The sequence below is a fragment of the Electrona antarctica genome (assembly GCF_951216825.1).
Source record: "Electrona antarctica genome assembly, chromosome: 9".
Lineage (NCBI taxonomy): Eukaryota > Metazoa > Chordata > Actinopteri > Myctophiformes > Myctophidae > Electrona > Electrona antarctica.
This window is the reverse complement of record NC_136790.1, coordinates 15,190,963-15,218,527: the sequence shown is the minus strand read 5'-3', so window position 1 is coordinate 15,218,527 and position 27,565 is coordinate 15,190,963. Positions and strand designations below refer to the sequence as shown.

Below are 27,565 nucleotides of genomic sequence, written 5' to 3'. Positions count from 1 at the left end.
TCTCATTTTATAGAACCATACCAATATACATTGTATTTAACATGACTTGCCCTCCAAAACAAAATTCTATTATCCTATTGGCCTGAATATAAGATGTTTTTTTTCCAATGCAAATATCCTAAAAGCGACAGTATGGTTTGTGCAACCTATAGTGTGAATAGGTTGCATGTTTAAAGGATGTTCTGATTTTGTAATAAGGATTTCGGGTCTCGACTGAGACTACATTACCTAAGGATTTACAAGAGGATATCCACAACATGCACTCCAAGAATACACTAAGTATTGACTGATTTCCCTTTTCACACCACTTTGGACTCAAAACAAAGCATCTCGTTTAGGCTCCCAGTCTTTATTGTATTTTCAATCCAAATATTTCTCAATTAAAAACAAATATTGTAGATATTGGCAATATGAATATTAGGACACAATTAATATACCTATTTGAAATAAGTGTGAATATTTACATCTATTCAGCAAATTGATTTATGTGGAATTGGAGTTGCTCTTGTGATGGGTTTTACAGATATGTAAAGCTTTTCTATTCATTGGCATAAATATGATTATATGTACTCATGTCAGAAGGGCAGGACCAACCAGCAAAAAGGACTTTCAGTCCCATTGACATTTACATGCTGTCGTGTCACATGGAAAAAGCACAAAACTAATGCCACAGAGCAAGCAGCTTATCTTATGGGAATCGTATCCATAAAGTAGTTACTGTATGTCGCATCTGGTTTTACAAGTCCTTTTGATATTAACTTGATTCCAAATTTATTCAAAATGTGTTAAAGATTAATTGCTTAGATGAGGCACCTTTCAGTGTCAAGATGACAGTTTTAGGTACAAATCGGTAACTCAAATATTAATAAAGGGATTACTAGAGACTCCTCGATTCCTCCCACCTATGGAAGAATGTGCCGTACTGTTTTATTTAACAGCTGAGCAAAGTTGACTAAATCCACTGGAAGGGAAACACAGTTCCAAATGCCTGCCGACTCTCCCCTCAAACAATGAGGAGGCTGTTGCGATAGCGCTGTCCTGCACCAAGTCTGATAACGTGTAGATTGCTTATCGTGATCAGCAGCTAATTCAAGTTTCATAAATTAAGCACCACTTTTATACTGGTTTATTTTGCTTCACTCAAAGTGTGCTTTGAAGATATCAAATAACAGCCATATCAATACAGAGCTGCAAGAATACAAGACTAAGGACAAGCCATTGCAGATGAGCTAGGGGTCTCCACTCAGGCAGCAATCAATCAAAATGTTTAAAAAGAAAACACCACATTAAAAGACCTGGAACTGCAGCGTGACAGATCGAGGGCCCGATGCTAAGGCAAAACCATCCTTTTGTAATCATTTCTAGTTGGACCAGAAGCAAGAGAATGAATTATTGGAAAGTTCAAAGTGACTCTTTTTTCCCCTCCTTTAATCGGGTTGCAGAAATAAAAGGCCGCTTTTGCATTGTGTAACAATGAAAAATGAAATTAAAAGTGTGTTAGCAGGACAGAAGTCCCCTAACAGATAGCCATGGGGAAACAGAGCGAGCGATGCCGATGTGACTTCTGACGGCGGCGCTGATGGCCTGAAGATGCATTCACACCGGATACGATAAAAATAAACCACGTTGCTTGAATAGTGTCACTCTGTTGCACTGGACACAACGTTTTCACTTGAAGCAGTGCTTGCCACCCACAGACACTGGCTGCTGTGCTTCAGCAAAAATCACTTGAGTTGAACAATTATCAATTTGTGTCACTTTGGGCATACAAGCAAAATAATGCTTGATATTGCGTCTTTACATTAACTTAGATTGAATCGCGTTGCTCAAAATAATCGCACCCTGTGTGAACGCACAAGAGCCAAAGCTACAAAACAGGCTCCGACACATTTCATGGCAGGGCCCAGATGAGGAAAAACCTTGAAATGAGACATTTATTTTGTTTGTTTGAATTAATTTCAACACAGACTCTGCAGGCCAGGAACAAGTGGAGAGCCAGTCTATAGCAGAGCAAACACCGTCTGTAAACTATTCTCAATGGATCTACTGTTCATAGGCGGCGTAATGACATCCATAAGACAGCGTGTCTGTGTGCCGCACTGTGCACACCGCAATGGCAATACAGTTTTGCATGTACCCTCACTGCAGAAAGATTATTGGAGAGGAGTGTTCCCGTAGGCCCTTCGTCAAAACAGCTGGTACATTGATTTATCATGTACAACTTGGAACGCTTTGGTTGAAACAGGATGTGCATTTGGCTTTTTTTCCCGTTTGCATCTCTAACTGTTCCTGTGTGGGTAACAGAAAACGTTTTTACGTCTTTATCTATAGATTTGAGGGCACTTCTAACATTCCGTTCGTCCAGTGAGAGGATCTATAGCCATTTATATTCCCCCTTTTCATTTCCAGACTAGTAAACTATGTTTATAATTCAGCAGGCCACCCGCTCCAGGGAGAAAAGTCTCTCGGGCCACCCTTCTGTCAAGGCTTTTGGCTCTAGTGGATGAGATGCGAGACAAATCAAAACACAAGGAGGGTAGGGGGTTAATAATATCGACTCTGTGGAGTCTCCAGTCACTGAAGTAGCTTGGTGTGCGCATCAAAATGTCTCCATTTGCCATAATAGTTTCAGTGCGTGTCCTTTTTTTTTTCTTTTTTTTTTGCAACAGTGCTTATCAGTTGGTGTCCATGTGATCCTCGGCTACTTCGGGGGCTCCTCCTAAAGAGGCAGAGGGCTGTGGCTTGGAGGGGGCATCCCCGGCGTCTCTGCGTTGGTAAAACAGCACGTAGGCTGCTTTAGTCTGCGGAAAGAGGAGACGTATGAGATTACAAACACTGTCACCTGATGCCGAGGACAAGAGGGCCCAGAGGTCTCATCGGACATGAATTAGGCGGTTTATCTTGGGTTTAAGGTACAGGACTGAATAGAATAAAACAAGGTGTACAAGCTCACCACAATCTGATCCTCTGCGGCAGACGAAACACTGCTATCGTCAAAGTAATGCCACTTTCCGTCCAATTTATTTTTGCCATAAGCCGTGTCTGTTGGCGAGGAGAAAGGCAGCGCCATCAATGTCAATCCATGTAGTTGTATTTGTTAATGTAATGCCCACAAGTACAGCCCCCAATTCACACTTAAGTCAAAGTTTCATCATAACTGATGCATAAATACTGATAGAAATCTTCTAGTTCTTCATAACACATAATATGATCCACTGAGACAATATCCTTCGAGTCCACAGTGAATAATGGCACAAAGAAGGGAACACGTGCCAATCTGAAATGCAACCGATTTAAAAAAAAACGTTTCCCTGGAAACTGTGGCAGGCGGGTGCATTTTTGACCGGTGTCACATTACAAGAGATGAACACATACATAGAGTAGGTAAAATACAGTAGTAGGTACAATAAAGCTATCAAAATAAATGGGAGGCATTTTTCTTGATTTAGAAAACTAAATGATATAATGAAAATAAACTGGGTTTATTTCAATAATGTAACGTCAACTGCCGTGCCCTGCTGTGTATGTGAAAATGACTGCAGTGTGTTTGACTGGAGAAGGCTGCCGTGTGTAGCCATGTGTAATTAAAGATAAAGATTAACTATAGACAGTGGGAAGGTAAAAGATCACTTACAGTGGCCTCCTCCCATTCCGCCATAGTGGTTGGAGACAGCAACGAGGTCATAAACATAGGGTCCAGCCTTGGGGTCACACACAAACTCAGACAGGCTCAGATCCCTGAGAAAGAAAACACATCAGCAAAATGTAAACCTGGCATTACTGCCCAGAGAGAATGCAACTAAAAAAAAACAAGAGTTGGCGCTGTAATAATACAATTACAACATGGCTCAAATTTAGACTATAATCATGACTATGACGACATTTTACTCTCCGTCTATTAATGTAAATATTTTTGGACACACGGTCACCATATCTTTACATCATTATCTATATTGGGGGCACGGAACACAGGCAAATTATGATTCAAGTTCAATTGACCACATTCTACATCACTTATTTGAAAATGACAACAAATGTGAAACAAACCCATTACAATACTTTCATATTCCCTTTCACTTCAAAATAAGTGGTTTAGACAATTGGGTTAAATGCGACTCATTTGAGACGTGGGTCATTACCAAAACGGACAGCACTGTAAAGCTCAGTGAGTTTGCATCATGTCCCAAATTTCTACAACAAAGCTGCCAAGTCAAATGTTATCCTAATCCTAACCGCCAACTACTATGAAAATAAGGCCCAGGTTGTTTAAAAACAGGAAGGTTTGGTGAAGGACAGATGAGTCTTTGTCTCTGGCAATACGAGTAAGCATGACTGGGCTTTCTTTGAAAAGGAACTCTTGTGTGCCGGTAACATTCTCAGTTCAGCTTCCTTGTTCCCTGGTGGATAAGGTTGCTCAACACGAGGCTACGAGTGCAATTCATAAAAAAAGGTAGCCTTTACACACTGACTGTACCACTCTGGAGCAACATCTCCATTACGAAACGCATGGGGAAATTAGACTTCTGCAAACATACAACATCCTTTTATTAGTACAATAGATCAAAGGAATTTTGGCAACACATTCAAAAGGTGTGACCAGAGCTTTGAACTTCCTTATTCATGCCTCTGGGCAATATCCCCTGCTGCACTGAGCGCCACAAACTCCCTCTAGTGTCGAACGCTGAGTAAAACACACTGACCTTTTCTTTTTAAATGCCCAACTAGTTAGGTGAACGAAAGTGCTCTCCTCGAGGCACTTTGAACCATCTGTGTGTTATGGAATGTGCTATACAAATTAACCCATTTAGGCCAGACAAAAAAGATAAAATAAAAAAAGTCTTCTGAAAGAAAATATATTCAAAGATCTGTGCCGCATTTTTACGTTTTTTCAAAAATAGCTAAAGTATAACATAATCCTTAGTTAAAACACCAAAACGGGTTCCTGTCCAGAATGGGTTAACCTTCACATGGCTGCTGTGTTGATGCCAGCGTACCTGATAGGAAAGTCCACCACTGTGTCCAGCTTGTCCCTCCAGCATCGGTTGTAGGAGAAACGTTTTAGGTGAACTACCAGAACGCGAGGCAACGACCATAGGTCAAACTTCTTTGTCGCCTGCTGGTGTTTCTTACAGGTGGGACAATACCTGTGTAAACAAGACGGAAGTATTTATTGATAGGATAATTATTGCCATTACAGTGAAAATCCCCCAAACTCTTAAGAGGTATTGTTTAATGACCATGAATGGTTTTGTTACAATGTCAAGACTGAAGGTCGTATAGGAAACCCATACCACGGATCGTGTTCTCCGAGTGTCTCCATGGTTGTGAAGAGCTCGATGCATTCCCTCAGAGCCACTGTGGCCTTCTTTTTCTGCGGTTGGAGCATGCTGTCGTGTTTCTCATAGGCCTGCAAACACACACACACACACGGACCATATTGGTAATGAGCGTTTATAATTACATTTTTGCATACCATCATACGGGTGTTGGTTAGACCAGTCATTAGTCCTACAACCTACCTCAAACCCTAACCTCCCACGGGGCAGCACACCTAAACCCAACCCTCTCCCAACCCTTAACGTACCCCTCACCAACCTTAATCCGGTCGTCTTAACGCACTGCTCACCAACCTTATGTCTAACCAATGACTAGTCTAAACTAAGTCTGCACCCCGGCTATACATCTTACAATGAAATGTTATCTTTTGCCGATTTTGCAGAAATGAAATCAAACATGCACATACAAGGGATGCAGTCAGACATTGCATGCATACAAGGTAGATAGGTGGCCCTTGCTGTGTTGTAGCTGTACCAGTACTGACCTCTGCTTCCTGGTCATCATAACACACTTTCTTTGTGTCCGAGTCCCAGTCGATCGCCACTGTGGAATGTGCTGCAGAAAAATAATAAATCCAACCTTTGTCAGCTCAATCAAAATAAAATTTCAATAAATCATAAGCAACAGGCTTCTCCACCTTTCCTATACAGTATGTGAACACGTGTAGAGGAATTCATCTGGACAGAATTTGTGTTCACATGAAGAGCAAAGACAGCAAAATAATGCATTTACATAGTGACATATTGTCTAAAAGGTGGTCAGCCCTGGTTGAGAAGTGACGCAGGCATGATGATAAGACAGTCCAACATAATATGTATCGAAACTCCACTGAATGGAACATAATATAATAAGCTTGTAGCTTGTTCTTGCACCGGAGCGGTTTCAAATAAATATTCATCGTGTAGTGTTCCTCCATGTGTGCCCGCCGTGAGGCTGGAGTAGTGCGTTTACAAGAATCCATTGTACAACTGAGGAAGTGGAAAGAAGCCAAATCGTCGAGAGACAGAAAATAGTGGCAGAAAATGTGCATTTAGTAAAATATCTCCACTTTCCCACCAGATTAACATGGACCTCACGGACTTTTTCCAGTGAGTGACTATGGCAATGAAGTGATTTTCCCTAGAAATCGCCTGTTCAAGGCTTCGAGCGTGTGTCAGGTTGTTGATCCGACCAGAGCTTTTTAGAGGACTTTAGGTGTGAAAGGCACCCAAATGTTGCGCTGAATGTGGTGACCTATCGATTCCTGTCCTGCTGTGTTCCAACGGACAAGGTTTCCTGCAGACAAGGTCACGTGCTGTCAATCGGCCAATCATCAAAAAAGGTTGTGCAAACGCAGTGTTGATTTCGTCGACTAAAACTATGACAAAAAATGTTTGTCGACTATCTTTTTTTCACTGACAAAAACTAAATGGAAACTAAATTAAAACTATGCTATGATGACAAAAACTAAATATATTGACACTTGTCAACAAATAATAACTAAGAGTAAAATGTTAGGGACTACCAGTATACGTCATTTTACACTTACACTGTATGCTGAAAATAGCAGCGCAGCGCGACGTGTTGTGAGCTTGTAGATCGGCTATTGTCAGCAAGTGTAAAATCAGTCATTACAACGGCATCAAGACCCACCAAAATACATTTTAGTCGACTAAATCAACTGTAGATTTAGTCGACTAAAACTAGACACTAAAACATTCCGTGTGACTAAAATGTGACTAAAACTAAATGAAAACTATTCAAGAGACTGACTAAAACAAAAATGTGCTGCCGATTTATAAGCTGTTTTACAGCCTGTGGCAAAAATTGTTACTATAGTCTCAAACATTTCCAGTGTAAAACTGTAACTTACGATTCAGTTTAAGGACATTTCCGTCACAAGGCAGTGGGCTGATGTTGGCTGTTCCATAGGAGTTGACCATGCTGAAGGTGAAGAGCTTGGGCGGTGTGGAGGAGCACAGCTTGGCTTTAGGTGTGGCGCAAAGCTTGGTTTTGGGTCCGTTTTCCAAGTCTGACGTCTCCGTCTCCTCGTCCTCTTCCTCCTCTTCCGACTGGCCATTTTCTGGCTCCGGGCTCACCTGGTGGTCCATGGCCTCCTCCTCACCTAAACATAATCCACAACGACCAATCGATAGATTTACACCTTTTTAATCTGCTAGAAATAATCGTTATTAGGCTTGGGCAACATCCTCAATTCAATCATCTGTGTTTTTCAATTCAATTAACCCATTTTGGGCAGGAACCCCTTTTGGTGTTTTAAGCATTATGTTACACTTTAGCTATTGAAAAATAGCAGATCTACAAGCTCATAGCGCAAGTGCCGTGCTACGAGCTTGTAGGTCTGCTATTTTTTTAAAATCGTGGCAATGTGGCGCAAATCTTTGAATATATATTCTTTTAGAGTTTTTAACTCAAATCTTTGCTTCTGGGAGGTCACTCACTGGAACACCATATTTTCAGATGGGGGTTGGCAGCCAATTACATATTGTTTGAGAACCAGTGACATAGAAACATGGGTTTTTCAGAAAACTGTCAGGATTTAGAAGACTATTTGTAGAATCGTCCCTCAGGTCTAAATGGGTAAGCCTGACCCAGTCAATGTCTGGTCCTTGGGTGTACACCCTCAGGGTTTAAAGAACACTCAGGATTTCACTGTGTAGATTCCATATCAGTGTTGTTTTTGTCGACTAAAACCAAGACGAAAAATGAAAAATGTTAGACTAAGCTATGATGACTAAAACTAAATATACTGACAATTTCACCAACAAATAAAATGTTAGGAAGGGGACTACCGGACTAGTGGACAAGAGATTCAGTACAAGACATTTTACACTTTGTTGCATGCTGAAAATAGCCGATCTACAAACTCACAACGCGTCGCGCTGCAACACGTTGTAGATCTGCTAGATGTTGTAGATCTGCTATTTTCAGCAAGTGTAAAATCAGTCATTAAGAAGACAACATCAATGCCCGCCAAAATACATTTTAGTCGACTAAATCAACTGTAGATTTAGTCGACTAAAATATGACATTTAGTCTACTAAAACTAGACTAACACTAAAACATTCCAGGTGACTAAAAAATGTGACTAAAACTAAATGAAAACTATTCAAGAGACTATGACTAAAACTGTTCCATATCCATCCACACATGGTGGCTTACCCCAGGGGTTCTCAACGTTTTTGGCCGGGGACCCCCGAAAATGCTTTGGCAACGTCTCGGGACCCCCGCCCCGTCCCCTCCCGACCCCCAATATAAATTGACTGCTACAATAACCTTAAACCATTTTGGGCGGGAACCCCTTTTGGTGTTTTAAGCATTGTTATAATTTAGCTATTTAAAAATAGCAGATCTACAAGCTCATAGCGCGCCACCGAGTGGCGCGCTATGAGCTTGTAGGTCTGCTATTTTTGAAAAATCGTGGAAAAAAAAATCAAAAAACAATTATTTTTTTTTATTTTTTTTTTGAAAATAATTTGGGGACCCCCTAAAATAATTTGGCGACCCCCCGAGGGGTCGCGACCCACGGGTTGAGAACCCCTGGCTTACCCTCACAGAGCCCATTAGGCCCGTTGCAGGTCCCCGAGTGGCTGCTGCCGTTGCTGGAGCTGGCACTGCACGAGGCCCCGTCCGATAAGGGGCTGCCGCAGCCGGCCAGGTTAGTGTTGTTGTGACCGGAGGAGGATGACGTGGAACATTCAGCCTTTTGGCTACAGCTGGTGAAGGTGGCTGAAGCCGTGGCCCTGCTTTCACTGCAGGGGTTCTGGGAGGGCTTCACGTAGCGTCTGGGGCCACAGAAAAACAGAAAAATAAATACCGTTAATCTGGAGGTCAATGGAACCAGACATTTTATTAGGCCAGAAATTACCGGTTTTGTCTGGGTTTTTTTTTTTATGACAAATACTGGATGATATAATTCCCTCCGGACATCCTGGCCAGAAAGGCAGACCCATTGAAAGAACAGTACTAGTAGTTACGACACTCGGAAGTCCCCATCTATCGGGCAAGCTTTATCAACACCGATTAGGAGTATTCAACGTTAGAACTAGGGATCTTAACTATTCATCGAAAATGTATTAATCACCAACTAAACTTAACAGTTAATGAATTGAAAATTCTGCGGTTCTATCATTGGGCGGTTTTCTGTGCATGCGTGCTGCTGAAGAACACACATGTTGGATGGTTAAAAAGTCCCCCCCCCCCACCCCACCCGCACCTTGGTAGCCACAGAAACGTCTTTGCTTTTGCATGTGATATGACAGACAAGACAGTGTACTTTATTTAATTTCATTCCTCATAAAATATGCCATTACCTGGCCCTGTGTCTCAAATAGTCAAATGAATATTTGATTAAGGAATATAATATACCTTTTGTATTCTGTATATCAGCAAAATGTAGACTTTTATGTTACAGCAAGCCAATACTGGTATGCTATATGAATCATGCATCATTACACACAGCCGTATGCACAACATATGCGGTATTTTAAGATGAATGTGGCTGTTTTTATACCAGATGTCCAGGTATACTGAAATCATTCTGGTCGGCAGTTTGAAATCCTATCACGACCTCTGCCTGGAGCCGGTGATCACCGGGATCCGCACGTAATTCCGACGGAGCATTAGTCCGACATGCGCGACGACGCATGTCGGACATGTGCTGCTCCCGTGCTTGCGGTTATGGTTTGAGGTAGGTCGTCGTTTGTCGGACCGATGACTAGTCTGAACCAAGTACTGCACCCGTGATCGCCAATATACTGAAGTGAAAACACTCAAATGTCACTCTGTGAACCAAGTAACCAACCCATGGAAGAAGTTAACCCATTCTGGGCGGGAACCCCTTTTGGTGTCAGCATTATGTTATGCTTTAGCTATTGAAAAATAGCAGATCTACAAGCTCATAGCGCGCCACCGAGTGGCGAGCTACGAGCTTGTAGGTCTGCTATTTTTGAAAAATCAAAGAACGACTGACATAGAAACATAGCTTTTGCAGAAAACTGTCAGGATGTAGAAGACATTTTTAGAATCTGATCTCAGGTCAAAATGGGTTAACTTGCACGTACCCGATCCTCTCCAGAATCTTATCATACAGGACATCTGCGATGAGGTTCTGCCTGGGCACAGTAATGAGTAGAGGCTGGCCAAACAGCATGGTGCCCGTGGAGCCTCCGCCGTGTTTGGAGTGGCGCTCCCTGAAGTACACGGGCAGGTTCATCTTCTCGCTGTCCTCCTCCTGCACCTCGTACCTGCAGAGAGAAAAAGAACACTCCGTTAGCCACGGCGACAAGCCCCGACAACGCCATGTCATCCTTTACTCCAGAGCCCCGACAACGCCATGTCATCCTTTACTCCAGAGGTTCAAGCCCCGACAACGCCATGTCATCCTTTACTCCAGAGGTTCAAGCCCCGACAACGCCATGTCATCCTTTACTCCAGAGGTTAGCCTCGGCGACAAGCCCCGACAACGCCATGTCATCCTTTACTCCAGAGCCCCGACAACGCCATGTCATCCTTTACTCCAGAGGTTCAAGCCCCGACAACGCCATGTCATCCTTTACTCCAGAGCCCCGACAACGCCATGTCATCCTTTACTCCAGAGGTTCAAGCCCCGACAACGCCATGTCATCCTTTACTCCAGAGGTTCAAGCCCCGACAACGCCATGTCATCCTTTACTCCAGAGGTTAGCCTCGGCGACAAGCCCCGACAACGCCATGTCATCCTTTACTCCAGAGCCCCGACAACGCCACGTCATCCTTTACTCCAGAGCCCCGACTACGTCACGTCATCCTTTACTCCAGAGCCCCGACAACGTCACGTCATCCTTTACTCCAGAGCCCCGACAACGTCACGTCATCCTTTACTCCAGAGCCCCGACAACGTCACGTCATCCTTTACTCCAGAGCCCCGACAACGTCAGGTCATCCTTTACTCCAGAGCCCCGACGACGCCATGTCATCCTTTACTCCAGAGCCCCGACGACGCCATGTCATCCTTTACTCCAGAGCCCCGACGACGCCATGTCATCCTTTACTCCAGAGGTTCAAGCCCCGACAACGCCATGTCATCCTTTACTCCAGAGGTTCGCAAACCTGATTTGTGTCAAGAAACCCCAAATTGATATGGATTTGGCTTCAGACACCAAGGTTTTGTGCCAGAGATCCCGAGAAAGATTTGTTAAAATACGCAAAAGTATTCAAGATTTTCCTTTTAGACCCCGATTCCTTTTAGACCCGAGAACGATTCTACAAAAATGTCTTCCAATCTAAATCCTAACAGTTTTCTGAAAATCCTATGTTTCTATATCAGTGGTGCTCAACCATTTCATGTCAAGGACCCCCGGAATTATCTGAATTTGGCCACGGACCCCCCCCCCCCATCTGAAAATATGTTGTTCCAGGCACCCCAGAATCAAAGATTTGAGTTAAAAACGTTCACTGTTCACATCTTCAAATATTTGCGTCACATTTTCACGATTTTTCAAAAATAGCTAAAGCATAACAATCCTTAAAACAACGTATAAATGGACAAAGTGGTGAAATTGATTGTGATGCTATGTATGTACTGTTAAATACTTTTGCTGGGGACACCCTGGAACCTCCCCCCAAGGGCCCCGGGCCCCACATTGAGGAGAACCACTGCTTTTACTCCACACTGAGACTTACACAAAGATGTCATCTTTCTCCATGATTTGGTTGAGGCCGTCGTCCCGCCTGTAGATTTTATGGAACCGGTGATTGTAAACGTCAGCCACCACCATCTAGGAAGACGCAAGTAAATTCAATAAAATAAAGAAGAAATCACATGATTCCATTATATTTCAACCACGGAAATTATACCGAATTCATTTTGCTAGGATAAGAGGGTATGTTGCTTACGTTCTCTGGAGGGAATCCACAGAGTCGAGACAAGGCGCCACACAGGTCCATCACTGTACCCATCTTGGGGACCACCACTCGGTACTGGCAGAATAATCAATGGAGATAGATCAGAAAGTGAACCACTTTATTAAAATGTGGATTGCTGCTGATACAAACTACATCAACCGTAAACACAAAGGTATGTTTCAAATATTTGAATTAATGTTTGGAAGTACTATAGAATGTACTTCAGAGTAATAAAATATGAAATACAACCAAATATTTAAGTAAGCTCATGGGCCAAATTAACACATAGAAAAAAATTCTAAGAGAAACAATTATTTTTGCTGCTCGATTTCATCTTTATTAGATGTGTTGGTAAATGTTAAGGTACAATGTTCTATAATTAAATTCATAATCGCCACTGTTAAAACTTTATCCTAGGGGAAAACACTGGGGGTAGTTCAAAGACATCTGGGAATCAGCATGTCCCCGGTTCCAACGACTTTCGGTACCCAAGATTAGGTACTAATCAATATCCTCCTATTAGTAGCAAGAGGGGCAAGGCCCAATTCCTTTTGTTGAGCGACACCTACAGATGGAGCACGGGACATATACGGTACGCGTGAAGAAGCGGCAAGAAAGTGCCTAGTCCAGGCGTCTCTTCTGTGTTTTTAAACAGCTGGTGGATGGAAACTATGCCTGCGCGGCTTCAACTTGAGCGTCATTTCCATCCACCAGCTGTTTAACCCATTTCGACGTGAGGCCAGATTCTACAAATATCTTCTAAATCCTGACTCCTGAAAATCCTATGTTTCTATGTCAGTGGTGCTCAACCTTTTTCATGTCAAGGACCCCCAGAATTATCTGTATTTGCCCCCCCCCACCCCCCCCCACCCCGAAAATATGTTGTTCCAGGGACCCCCCGGAAGCAAAGATTTGAGTTAAAAACGTTTGCTCTGAAAGAATATATATATATATATATATATATATATATATATATATATATATATATATATATTCAAAGATTTGCACCACATTTTTATGAATTTTTTAAAAAATAGCAGATCTACAAGCTCGTAGCACGGCACTCGGTGCCACGCTATGAGCTTGTAGATCTGCTATTTGTCCAACAGCTAAAGTATAACAATGCTTAAAACACCAATAGAGGGTTCCTGCCCTGAATGGGTTTTTAAAAACCCAGGAAAAGACGCCTTTCTTGCCGCTTCTTCGCGCTTCTATGTGCCCGACACTCCTCCAGGTACTGATGTGATCATCATCTCACCTGTGTGGGTCTGGACTGAGGACACTCCAGGTACTGATGTGACCATCATCATCTCACCTGTGTGGGTCTGGACTGAGGACACTCCTACAGGTACTGATGTGACCATCATCTCACCTGTGTGGGTCTGGACTGAGGACACTCCTACAGGTACTGATGTGACCATCATCATCTCACCTGTGTGGGTCTGGACTGAGGACACTCCTACAGGTACTGATGTGACCATCATCATCTCACCTGTGTGGGTCTGGACTGAGGACACTCCTACAGGTACTGATGTGACCATCATCATCTCACCTGTGTGGGTCTGGACTGAGGACATTCCTACAGGTACTGATGTGACCATCATCTCACCTGTGTGGGTCTGGACTGAGGGTCTGAGCGGACTAGGAACACCTCCATGGTGCGGTCCTTCTTCATGGGCAGAGGCAGTGTGAGGTAGCAGAAGGGGTCAAAGGTCACAGAGACCATGGCGCACTCTGGGCACACCAGCGTCGACTTGAAGAGGCCGTGGAATATGTCCACTATGATGGAGTCGTTTCGTAAGCGATGATTGGTCAAAGCTTCTTTAGCTACAATCTGTAATAGAAAAATCACATAAGTTGAGGACAGGGACGCAGGAATGTATGTGGTGGTATACCACATACATTTGAAACTTTAGATCACGTCCCAACTTTTGCTCCAAAATGTAATAATGAATTTTTATAGCGCTTTTCCAAGTGCTCAAAGCGCTTTACAATGGTTCATTCATTCATACATTGGGAGGTGAAGCGGCGAACAGTCGGCCAGCGTCAGCGTCCTCACTTCCCACCATTCACACACCAATGGTGGCGAGCTCACACCGACCAACTCATTGGAGGCAATGTGGGGTTCAGTGTCTTGCCCAAGGACACTTCGACATGTGGACCGGAGGAGCCGGTAGCTCTGGTCCATAGCTCTAATGCGTTGCATTTAGAGCTATGTTACTCTCAACTTCCGCCGCTCGCATGAATGCAGACCAGCCTCTCGTCTTTAGCGTAAATAAAAATAACGTTTTTGCTACTCACCAAAACAAAGGCGAGTTGTGTCATTAGAAAGTCTACTTTCCTTAGTGGAAGCACTCTGAGCCCCCCACCACACGTATAAACGGTACTTTTAAGGATTTTTTTTCACCGGAGGAAAGATATTCTCTATGAGGCAATTCTCTGGGCAATATCGGTAGAAGGCGCAGTGGAGTAAAAAAAGTGTTTTTTTCCCGGTGGAAACAAAATCCCATTTTGGCCAAAAAGTACCGTTTATACATGTGGTGGGGGGCTCAGAGTGCTCCCACTATTAAGCTTTCTAATGACACAACCCACCTTTGTTTTGGTGAGTAGCAAAAACGTTCTTTTTATTTACGCTAAAGACGAGAGGCTGGTCTGCATTCATGCGAGCGGCGGAAGTAGAGAGTAACATAGCTCTAAATGCAATGCATTAGAGCTACGGACCAGAGCTAAGGAGCCGGGATTCTAACCGCCGACCCAGGGATCATTGGACGACCTGCTCTACCTCCCGGACAGAATAATGTTCAGAAGGCACAAACATCTAAAGCTCCATAAGATGTATCATTATGTAAAAGTGTTGCCTAAGCCCAGTTTGCTGCACCTCATCTGCACGGCCCTCAGCGTCTTTAATGGCCAGGTAAGGCTTCTTTTTGACACGGTTCAGGTCTTCGTGCAGCCCGTCCAGCAGAAAGGCCAGCAGCTCCTGGGAGTCCTGCTGCTGGTAACCAGAGAACTGGGGGGCAAACCGCCCAACCTGCGTCTGAAACAGGAGTGGAAATATTTAAAAAACGGTTATCACACCACATTTTGTCCACTTATTTCAACAAGGCAGAAATCCTTTTCAGGCTATAAAGATATTGAGGATACACATACAAGATAAGTATGGGCCGTTAAATTTACTCAGAGTTAACACTGGATTGACATGAATCCATTTAGGCCAGACGTCGAAATTTAAAAATCTTCTAAATCATGAAGATTTTCTGAAAAATCTCATGTTTCTATATCAGTGGTGCTCAATATTTTATGTCAAGGACCCCAAAAATTATATGTAATTGGCCACCGACCACCCATCTCAAAATATGTTGTTTCCATGTTGTTTCCAGGACCAAAGATTTGCTCCACATTTTCACGATTTAGCTGACCTACAAGCTCGTAGCGCGGCACTCTGTCGCACTATGAGCTTGCAGATCTGCTATTTTTCAATAGCTAAAGTATAACATAATCCTTAAAAACACCAAATGGGGTTCCCACCCAGAATGGGTTAACACAGGGTTTGACACTACTCACTTTGAAGGTACGTGGGGCCACATAGCTACTGCGGCTGAGCCACATCTGTTTGACCAGGTCAGCGTAGGCCTCTGCGATCTCCCCCCTCATCCCCAGTGGATTCTCCCGGTTAATCTCTGCCTCGTACTGATCGTCCAGGAAGTATTCGGTGAGTGGGGATGCATTGCTCAGGCACTGGAGAAAAGAAAAAAAAACAAGTATTGAGTATTGAATAAATGTTAACAAAATATCTTCATATCTTAAAGGAGAATTCCATGCTAGAAGGCTTTCTTACCTTTATTTGTAGTTGTTACGTCCCCAACAAAGAGGTCCACGATGGAGCGATGGAAATAAGCGAATTAGCATAACACCCCATAGCCCCATTCAATTCAATTCATTGAGGGCTTATGGTAGGGGAAATTGCCAATAATGCGCTTTTGCACAAAATAACACCTGGACCTCTTTGGTGGGGACGTCACAACTACAAATAAAGGTAAGAAAGCCTTCTAGTATGGAATTCTTTTTGCAAAAGGCTGATAGCACCAGCATGTATATTTTACCTGGAGGGCAGAGTTCATGAAGCATGTGTTGCCTAGATTGCTGAGACCACACAGGCCAGGCTGAGATTGTGACTCCCGGTAGTTGTAGGAGCTGCTGTACGAATTGTAGCCACCCAATCTATTAGGGGGGGGGGGGGGGGGGGGGGGGGGGGGAGACAACAAAACATTTTAAATACGGTACATAAAAACTAGTCGAGTTGGGTTTTTGAGGCACCTCAACATGCGAGTCCAATTTGGGTGAGATCGTTACATTCATATGACATTTTTGTAAAAGGGGGGGAAAAAAGCATTGACATTTGTAGCTTATTTGGAAACATGGAAATAGAGAAATAATTTTCACCCACTCTTAGGGCGGGAACCCCTTTTGGTGTTTTAAGCATTACCGTATGTTATACTTTAGCTATTGAAAAATAGCAGATCTACAAGCTCATAGCGCGAGCTTCCTACGAGCTTGCTACGAGGTCTGCTATTTTTGAGAAATCGAGAAAATGTGGCCCAAATCTTTGAATATATATTCTTTCAGAGCGAACGTTTTTAACTCAAATCTTTGCTTCTGGGGGGGGGGGGGGGGGGGGGGGTGTCCCTGGAACAACATATTGTGGGTCAGCGGCCAATTACATATATATTTGGGGGTCCGACTGACATAGAAACATAGGGTTTTTCAGAAAACTGTCAGGATTTAGAAGACATTTGTAGAATTTTGTCAGGTCTAAATGGGTTAAGTGAATTTGAAGGGAATCTACAGGCTTGGGAGGCTCATTTTGCTGAATATGCGAACCAGAATAGCGATGCAGGGGTTCATGTGTAAATGTATACAAAAAGTTACTTTACTCTAGATAGCAGTGGCGAAAACTTAAGTCAGGTTGAAAATTGACAATTTTGTGAAATAAAGAAATACGCCATGCAAACACTCTGCTCTCGATGTGAGAACAGAGAAGTCTGTCCGTCGACACCAAGGACAAGAACTTCTGGCCTGCCGAGTGCGAGCCAGGAACAGTATTTCTTCCGATTAAAAAGGAGTCTTACCGGTTGCCACCAGAAGTGCTGTTGTTCAGTGTGTAACTGGAGTTACTGCTGTTATCTCCATTGGTTACGGTCGAGGAGATCGTCGCTGAAGAGTTGGAGGAGAGTTTAGGGGAGGTAGTGAAAGTCCTGGATGTGGCAGCGCTGGATCTGAAAGTACAGCAAGGTTTCAGGCAAACTTTACAGAGTGAGGTCAGGGTTTCACTGTCGTGATGTTTAACCCATTTTGACCTGAGATCAGATTCTAAAATTGTCTTCTACATCCTGACAGTTTTCTGAAAAAGCTATGTTTCTATGTGTCGTTCTTCGATTTTTCAAAAATAGCAGACCTACAAGCTCGTAGCGCACCACCGAGTGGCGCGCTATGAGCTTGTAGATCTGCTATTTTTCAATAGCTAAAGCATAACATAATGCTAACACCAAAAGGGGTTCCCGCCCAGAATGGGTTAAATAAGATGCGCATAAATAACCATTATCTTGTCTCGTTAACTAAAAGACCCAGCACACCAAGCCGACAAACTAACAGTGATTGATCATATGGCTTTGAGTCCCCTCACATCTCTGGTAAAGGCCAAGCTGGAGCTGCACTGCAATCAGTGTCTGCTTCAGGGAATTCAATCCTAATACCAGTAGGTGGCAGTAGACCGTCTTCCTGTCATATCCAGTAGAGTAAGGGATGTGAATCTTTGGTACACCAAGATTGGATTCCAATTCTTGATTCCAAATCCATTCGAGTCAGAACTATTCATAATTCAAAACCTATTCAAACCTATTCCCAATCCTACCTGCTCGTCCTTTATGGCCAATGTCAATATTAGTTAGCTTGCAAATTATATACCTAAGAAAACATTAACTTGATTCAATTAAGGAATGGAACCTGGAACAACCAACCATTCAGCTATGCTGCCTCGAATCAAATTTCCCCCACCCCAACATGCAGAAGAGGCAAACTCCAGAGCCGAGATGACAAGGGCCATTTCTCAATACCAACAGCACAAACAACAGACTTGTCCTTGGGAAGAATGTCCTTATCAAGTTAAAATGTGGTTAACTGTCAAGAATGTTATTTAGTGTTGCCAATGGCCGATATTACGATAAATGTCTGGCCGAATACTAAAATAAACTGATTCAATCCGGCCGGGGTGTTGGGGTTTCCCAATCATTATTGTCATCCCAACACAGACACTCCGATGACTGACAGAATGAATAAACAAACTTGAACGTGTCACGGTCAAATATCACACATCCTTCTTTACAACACTAGTGTGACCTGCGACCAAGCTGGACTTTGATGCACATGGCCTTTCTGTTGTGGCAACAAGCTGTTGTGGCAAGATAGCTAAATCTATGTTTTGAATAATAGAAATAAAAATACCAAGTGTACTGCAACACCAAGAAAAATGAACACTGATTGTGTTCCGCAAATATGTAGTTTGCTAACACTTTTGAAGCAGAACAGAGGTAGGAAGCTTGTTTAACTCGTTTTACTTTCACCCTTATGTTGGCAATTAAAGATCAGGAAGTAAACAAAGCCATAAATTATACGGTTATCTATGAATTGTTTCCAGAACATTACAGCTCAATGTGTATTTGCTTCTTAACCGTAACCGTCACCAACAACTTCAAGGTACCGCCTTTTTTTAAATGGTAAATGGTGCATTTATATAGGCTTTACATAGATTGTGCATTACATTCACCCACCCATTCACACACATTCATACACCGATTGCGGCGGAAGCCATGCAAGGTACCAACCAGCACATCGGGAGCAATTTGGGGTTCAGTGTCTTGCCCAAGGACACTTCGACATGTAGACAGGAGGAGCCGGGATTCGAACCACCGACCCATGGATCATTGGACGACCTGCTCTACCTCCTGAGCCATATTTATTTATAGAGGGACAGACAGTAGGCCGACAGGAAATGGGGGAGAGAGATGGGGGAGTGACATGCAGTAAAGGCCGTCGGGATCGGGAGTCGAACCCGCGGCACACTGCCAGACTCGGACCAGGCCTGTCAGGGCCTTAAGTTCTGATCTAGACCAGGAGTTTGGCTTACTTGGGATGGGAGGCTTGCCTGGGCCACGTGCCATCCTCGTTCTTCCGTTCAATCACAAGCACCTGAGAGAGACAAGCAGGTGAGATTAAAGTCATTCCGACTTTCTTTCTTACAGGATCAGATTTGAAATGAATATGAGAGCTGGGGGACTACCAGCCAAAAAGCTTTAAGGCTCGTACTCGTAGGTACATTTTAGATGTGGCTGGCAGGTCTGCTAAGTGCTAACAGTTTTAAAATGTTTTATATTACTCGGAAGTCGGAATGTCCCGGGTGCATGTTGGTAAAGGTTTTACAGTATAGTCAAAACGGGTTCAATATAATCAATAATGTATATGAAACAGACACTCCGTTTACATCCATCATTAATACATTGTGTGAGAACTAGAGGATTGATTTGCTTGGTTTCTCGGAAACAAAGATCAGAGGTTATTTGAGCGATATCGCTGTACTTGTACCTGTCCTTGGAACAGACCAGCATCCTGCACAGTGCTGTCTGGTTTGTTCAGCTGCTCGTACGTGTTGCTCATGTATTTGTTCCACAGCCGCGTCTCCTTCTCTGACGGGATTTCAAAAAGCGACCTCATCTCCTTCTCTATGGTATCTGAAGGGGAACAAATCCATGACATTGTTACTTCACACAACTGATTTGTAACATTGTTGTTACAAAACAACTGATGCCCAAACAACGTTTGTTGTGGAAATTACCGGATACAGTAGGTGGGCTTTAAACCAAATCTGAGCATAGTGCAGTTTAAAACTAGCGAAGTAAAAAGAAAAGAAAAAGTGCAGTAAAAAACGGATACTGCAAGACAATGCAAGTGATTGTTCAGGATATACATCCTGGAGTGGTTGACATATTCAATCGGAGTACAGAGGTGGAATAAGTGAATGTAGGTAAATCGAGTGTCATAATAATCACAAGGGGATTTTCTACACTCTGCACTGTTGGCAACAACAGGGCAGACCTTAACCCATTTTGACCCGAGATCAGATTCTAAAAATGTCTTCTACATCCTGACAGTTTTCTGAAAAAGCTATGTTTCTATGTCAGTCGTTCTTCGATTTTTCAAAAATAGCAGACCTACAAGCTCGTAGCGTGCCACTCGGTGGCGCGCTATGAGCTTGTAGATCTGCTATTTTTCAATAGCTAAAGCATATCATAATGCTAACACCAAAAGGGGTTCCCGACCAAAATAAGCCAGAGATGTGAACAAACCTAACAAATGACAATTATTCTCCCCAATTCAGTCATTATGCCAATTGATTCCTCACACACATCTGTGTGTCATCACTGCTGTTGTATCCTACACTCGCCTACCAATGGAGGAGCCCCCACCGGGAGGATGTAGACTAGAGCTTCCCCCCCTACTCCGCCCGCTAACAGGTGCCGCCCCAGCCCGTAGGATTACACGCAATTTTATCTCTCCCTGATGACAGGCCGACATGTAGATGCTTGACAAAGATGGATGCACCACGGTGGATTGAACAAATAACAGTTATGATGGAATTATTATCTCTGTACAGTCAACCATTTCCATCAAGGAAAATCTACTAAAGTTTAATAATTACTAATAATCTGGGAACAATATTCTCATTACATGCCATGAAGAGGCTGCCAGTGCCCCATCCTGACTTGACCTGCTCCAATAATATATATATATATATATATATATATATATATATATATATATATATATATAATTATTTTTTAAACGATGGTTCGAACCCGAAAGCCCAAACCAAACCAATGATTCACCATGCAACTCCTTGCAACCGTTATCCTCAATGGCAGTTGCAAGGAGTTGCACTGGTGTGGTTGACCAGAACTGACCTTAAAACTGTTTTGTTGCAAGGAGTTGCACTGGTGTGGTTGACCAGAACTGACCTTAAAACGGTTTTGTTGCAAAGAGTTGCAACTGGCGTGGTTTATGCTTAAAATAGGCTTCAGGGCCCAGGTCTCGACTTTGTTTCTATACCACTAGGTGAACTATAATTCAGGGTCTATTTGAAGCAATTTAGGCAACAAGTAGATGAATAAACACATTGAGAGCCCACGCAAAACTGCCCAAAATCACTTTCACCTAGAAAATCCATTCACATTTTTTGAGTGGTGTAAACCACTCCTACAACTGGCTTTTGTGTGCAGAAAAAAATGAGCATGGTTGCTATGTTCAAAATAATTTCTGACATAATTAAATCACACCCGGGTGAACTGGATGACCGTAGCAACCATGCTCATTTTTTCTGCACAAAAAAAGCCAGTTGTGAAATCACATCCGGGTGTGATTTCATTACGTCAGACATTACGTCAGACCACAGCTGATCAGTCTATATAAGACCTTACACCACTCAGTTCACACGGGTGTGATTTTTATAATTCAGCTGACTGTGGAGACACATGCTGGAACTTTTTACTTTGAAATGTTTTATAGTTTGAGTTATTTAATTTAAACGCCAAATGCATTCTCAATGGCGAAAACACAAACTTTGGCACCACGTACAAAAAATATTATATATATATATATATATATATTTATTTATTTTTCAAATACGTCCACAGACGTCTTGGGCTATGCACGTGCGGTAATACCCAAGACGTCCACAGACGCCAAGACGTCCACAGACGTCTTGGGCACAAAATGTGTTAATAAACCAGAGCGACTTACAGTAAGCAAAAACGCATAAATACATAAAATACATAGAAATGGCCATCAAGAATCATAAGTGAGTAAATAACTAAAAGTAGAATGTCTGTACAATTAAACTATAAGTATACACTATAGAATGGTATGTCTACATAATATGCCATTATGCCATCTAAATTACATAATTTAGAACCCCCTATAGGAATTGTTAAAGGACACCATTAAGGAATCAAAGAGCGAATCGTTAAAATCCTTAAACCATTTAGGCCCGACGGCGAAATTTCCAAAATGACTTTTTAAAATGTCCTTTTTTTTCTGAAAAACCTCATGTTTCTATATCAGTGGTTTTCAATATTTCATGTCAAGGACCCCAAAAAATATATATGTAATAGGCCGCCGACCCCATCTGAAAATATGTTGTTCCAGTGTTGTTCCAATATGTTGGAACAACATATTGTTGTTCCAATATGACCCTCCCAGAAGCAAAGATTTGAGTTAGAAACTCTGAAAGAACATATTATATTCAAAGATTTGCGGCACATTTTCACGATTTTTCAAAAATAGCAGACCTACAAGTTCAAGTGAGTGCCGCACTATGAGCTTGTAGATCTGCTATTTTTCAATAGCTAAAGTATAACATAATGCTTAAAACACCGAAAGGGGTTCCCGATCCCGCCCAAAATGGGTTAAGGATCCATACGTAATAGTAACTCACCTATAGTGTCAGCTTTACTGAAATGACGCGTTACCACATTGTCCATGTTGTCATTCTCACACAAGTTCAGTTCCAACAAGTAGACCTCCACTTTACAATGCTTGACAAACATGCCGTGTTCAACCACCTAGGACAAAAAGAAACAAAAAACAATAAACAACTTTGTTAACAGAATTAGAAGTGCACATCAGAACAAATAGTTCAAAAGAGAGATGTCTCATGTGGCATTACCTTCCTGACAATGGCTCTCTGGCCCTCAAGACAACCATACCAGCTGACCAGCTTGTTCCACGCTTCAGTGGGAACTAGGACATAGTCCAGTTCATCTATAAGGTGCTCTTTCAGGACTTGGGTCTCATGGTCTATAGGAGAGAACACAAAAATGGTGCATTTGTATCTTTGTGGTCCTCATACAGAAGTCTCAAACAGGCTATAATAATAGTAACAACGATATTTGAGGATTTAATCCAGGGGTAGGCAACGTTAGGCACAGGTGCTGCCATCATTGGCACAGGGCAGGGTAATCACTGGCACACCGACATAAAGTTGAGGTGAAGAAAATGCCAGCACTCATTGTATGTCCTTTTACATGATTTTATTTACCTCTGAGAATGAAAACGTATGCGTTTCGGCCTGTATGGCCTTCCTCAGCGTTGACAACGCCATACAGGCCGAAACGCATACGTTTTCATTCTCAGAGGTAAATAAAATCATGTAAAAGGACATACAATGAGTGCTGGCATTTTCTTCACCTCAACTTATATCTTCGAGCCTTGCACCTAGAAGGATTTTGTTTGAACCTGGAGTGCTGCGGGTTGTCTGCTATGGCAGTACTTTTCTCACACTGACAAAGTGACAGAGAGTCCTCTGACATCTGTATGCCAAGTATGACATCCTCCATGCACATAATTCTACATTGATTCAAACTATGAACTCTGACTAGGGAGGTGGTCTGCAAGACAGGTGGGGTTATTGCCTAGTGTATTGATCATTACAATGTCCTGATGAGAAAGAAAATAATACAGAAAGGTATATTTATATTTATGGACAATCACATTCAGTTGGAAATATTTTTTATTTTGACGAGCGTAATCTTTAAACATATCGTTGATATGGCACGCTCACAACAATCAAGAAAATAAAAACATGGAACTTTATGTCATGTCAAGAATGGTTGCCGACCCCTGATTTAACCTCTCAACTCAAGGTTTACCTGAGAACAGTCCGGAGTTATCAATAGGTCCGGGATAGAGGCTATGCTCTCCGACATTGTACATGTCCCAACTGTCAAATCCCACATATTTCTTCCACTGTTTGAACCACCGACTATCTATCAAGTACCTGGAAAGAAGAAGTGCTCAGGTTGGTAACAGTGAAAGTCAACACAGTTAATACAAACTACTTCCATGTTCTCTCATTAGGCTCATGTGATCAATGATCACTGGCACATTTCATTTTATTTGTAACAGTTAGGGTTAGTTTTTATTTGTTTTGGGGACTCTTTCTTTCCACCTTATTTGAATATAAAGATATGGGAACTTAAAGGATTTAGGAATAAATGTTTGGAAATGTTACTCTATAATGCAATATTGCAACATAACTAACATGAACATTGTTGCCCTTCTGCCTTGGAAAGTACATTATGCAACAACAAACAAACTGACGTGCCCTGTGTCGCATTAACAGATATAGCAACAGTAAGCTAGACTGCCTTTAATCTCTTCACAAGTGAGAATCTTTTCCACAGCGTTGCTTTCGTGACTCTAAAGTTCATCTCTACGAGATCCCCCTTCCTTCCCTACCTCAGTCTGAAATACCCACCCAACTTTCTGCATTCTTTGTTTGTGAACGTTGCCCCACTCAGGCCACTGCCCCTTCACACTGTCACAGTCTGTTATGAACCCAATTCTAGGTCAAATATGGTCTATTTAAGACACTATGTGTAACAAATTAGCCACATTGCTAGTAGGTTGCTAATCAAATCAGATGGGGCCAGTGCATGACTCCCTGTGGTTTCTTGTTTCTGACAGAGGCCGGTCAGATTGCTCACCATCTCGCCTTTGTAAGTTTGTATGTCAACATTAGCCCGTTGTTAACATTGACTGAAATGAACATTGTTATTTTCTGTTTCATTCATCCCAGCCAGGCCGGTGTGATCTTCACTTCAAATAGGATAAACAATAACTTCCCTCACAAACAATACGCCAGCTAACGCCAATTCGCTACAAGCTATATAAGCCAAGTTACTAAAGGTAGCTTTGGAAACTTCACATATTTAGTTTCGCTTTCATTTCCTGACGTTTAACGTTAGTTGGGTGGAGGAAACTGGTTTACAAACATGGCTTCATTTGAAAACGGGCCTTTTAAGCCGAGTAACGTTAGCTAGTAGCAAACACATTAGCTCATGTTTTTAGTTGTCATCATAATAAATACACTAGTGATGTAGATGCTAATACTGGGTTAGGTTAGCCAGCCGGGTGTCTCGTCCCGCACACACTAGTGACACAGTGGGTCCCTGTTGTTTGTAACGTGTGTTGACGGTCCCACACATACACACACACTCACACACACAGAGCTAACGACAACACATTCCACTTGTGAAATCATTGCATGAGTTGGCCTGTCTGATAGCTTCGGTGGCTAGCCGTTAGCATTTCCTGTTTGTGTGTGAGGAGCAGAGATGAGAGAGGGAGGGCTGACGTTTATTATTTAGCCCCGGTAGTTGCCGAGCCCTTAGCCTTACCATTCGTCGCCTTTTCGCAGAGTAGTTTTGAGAAGTGACCCCACGGTCTGTTTCTGGTTTTCGGTCGAAGGTGTCGGTATCTGAGCGGTCACCACCGCCGGCTCCGAGTCGGAGTCGGCCGCGCTACCCGACTCGGGTCCGCCTCCCTCGGCCATCATGCAGAGAGTGTACCGGTGTCGTCGTGAACGCGCGGCTGAAGAGCCTCTTGAACGAGCTTAGCGTCGACGACACTGGGACGGTTCTTCTTCTGTTGGGCACCGATGCAGCCCAGTCCTCCACGGCCACTGCCCCCTGGCGTGTTGTTTTTTCTTGGGTTTTTTTCGGGCCAAAGTTCTCAAACTTTTTGATGTCAAAGGTCATACATCCTGTTGTCACACATTTTTTTTGGACCGAACAAATAATTAGAAGGAAGAAAAACAACAACAAAAAGGAAGGATCATATAAAATACTACTCAAACTAGAGCTAGTCATGATTTTGGCGTGTGACAGTACAGTGACAGTACAGTAGGCCTACAGTACAGTAGAGGGACCCCCTAGGGACCCTCACATGGTAACTCTGTCATTTCTCTACCGTTTCGCTGGCACCCTGGGCTCGATACTGTGGGTCTGGAAGTTCCGGGAACCCCCACACGCTAATTCTGACCCTTTCGGATGCGGGGCGGCTCGTAGGGTGACCAGATGTCCCCCTTTGCGTGGGACAGTCCCTCATCGCCAGGACTTTTCAGCCATCCCACAAATTGAGACCATGTCCCACATTGTGACTAGCAGTGTTCAAATGCCCACTATAGTCCTCTAATAGTTGGCTTTCTGTTGTAAAGCTCTCATTGCCTCTTTCCTGCAAAATGTAGCCTACTATTAATAAGTCTGTTAAAATAGAGAAATATCCCCTAGGCTACGGTACCAAGTCAGCCATACTACCCATGACCAAAATTTGCATTTAAAACCAAATGTGAGATCAGAGGGGTTTAATAATAAAAATGGGCATTATTAGGCCTATGGTCGATTATGACAACACATTTGAGTAATAAGTTGCTAACGCCGCCCCGTCCCCACTGGTTGGTTCCACACAATTACTTCTGTCCCTCAAATGAACAGTTTGGATTTGATTCTGGTCATCCTAAAAGGGCATCAGCAGCTACAGAACAACAACAGGTAAGTGCTTGTCTATGGAGTCTATGTAATAGTGGCTCTGCAGTGCAGGGTGACAGGTTTGAACTGCATGGCCAAATTGTGTCTCTTTAGACGGAGCTTGAAACGGAACCTGTATTCTCAGTTGAGATTCTGGTTGGTTTACATTACTGGTCAGTAGTCAGGCTGCATTCAGGTGTTAATGGCAATACCAAAATAAGTCGGAAGTCCATGAGCCAGAGCTCCAAATGTGGGCTCCTAATGGATGGATATAAGAGGCAACCTTCTTATTTAATTTTGTTTACATGTTAGAATCAAAGGTTTTAAGTAATACGTTGCTACCCCGCCCCGTCCCGTCCCACACAAGTGATACTTCTGTCCCTCAAATGAACACTTTGGATCTAGTCACCCTAGCGGCTTGCCGGAACCATGGCCGGAACCTACCGGGCCGGCACCCTGGGCACGTTCCTGGGGGTCTGGATGTTCGGGGGACCCCCACACAGAGTTGCACCACTCACTTCACACGGGAGTGATTTTTCTCTCTCTTTTGTCTGGGAGGGGCATGTGTTGCTCAACAACATAGTGTTTTCTAGTTTTGGAAAAAGTACTTTAAATGTTTTACTTAAAGGACAACTTTGTTTTTTTTCAACCAAGATTCATGTTTTAGGTTGTTAGTAAAAGATTTGACCGGGGATCGGGGGCATTCGAACAAGTGGCTAAATAGGCCTATGTATTTTTTTTAACAAAAATGTATGGCGATTTCTTTATTGTTTATACTATAGTCCTATAGACCCCATGAAATTACATCTGGCCACAAAAGATCACATGATATATTGAATGTGAAGAAGGAGATACTAGGGCTGCCATACAGCGCAGGCACACCTAGGATTCCATGCGTGGCCAAAAGCCGCTGTCTGCCGGCACCTCTT

The 27,565-nt window shown here is 42.9% G+C and overlaps 1 protein-coding gene across 1 annotated transcript; it reads right to left on the bottom strand.

Moving 5' to 3' along the window:
• Positions 1-328: 328 nt before the first annotated feature.
• usp4 (ubiquitin specific peptidase 4 (proto-oncogene)) lies at positions 329-25,707 on the bottom strand. Its single transcript, XM_079510062.1, has 22 exons — positions 25,509-25,707; positions 23,979-24,106; positions 22,997-23,127; positions 22,766-22,892; positions 19,861-20,006; positions 19,406-19,467; positions 17,352-17,498; positions 16,326-16,443; positions 15,787-15,960; positions 15,101-15,259; positions 13,832-14,056; positions 12,214-12,297; positions 12,001-12,095; positions 10,401-10,583; positions 8,887-9,122; positions 7,190-7,441; positions 5,822-5,892; positions 5,292-5,407; positions 4,995-5,144; positions 3,635-3,738; positions 2,954-3,042; positions 329-2,801 (listed from the first exon to the last, which is right to left on the bottom strand). Exons 1-22 carry the CDS (start codon positions 25,664-25,666, stop codon positions 2,676-2,678), a joined length of 3,081 nt encoding a protein of 1,026 aa, XP_079366188.1. The 5' UTR covers positions 25,667-25,707; the 3' UTR covers positions 329-2,675.
• Positions 25,708-27,565: the final 1,858 nt, after the last annotated feature.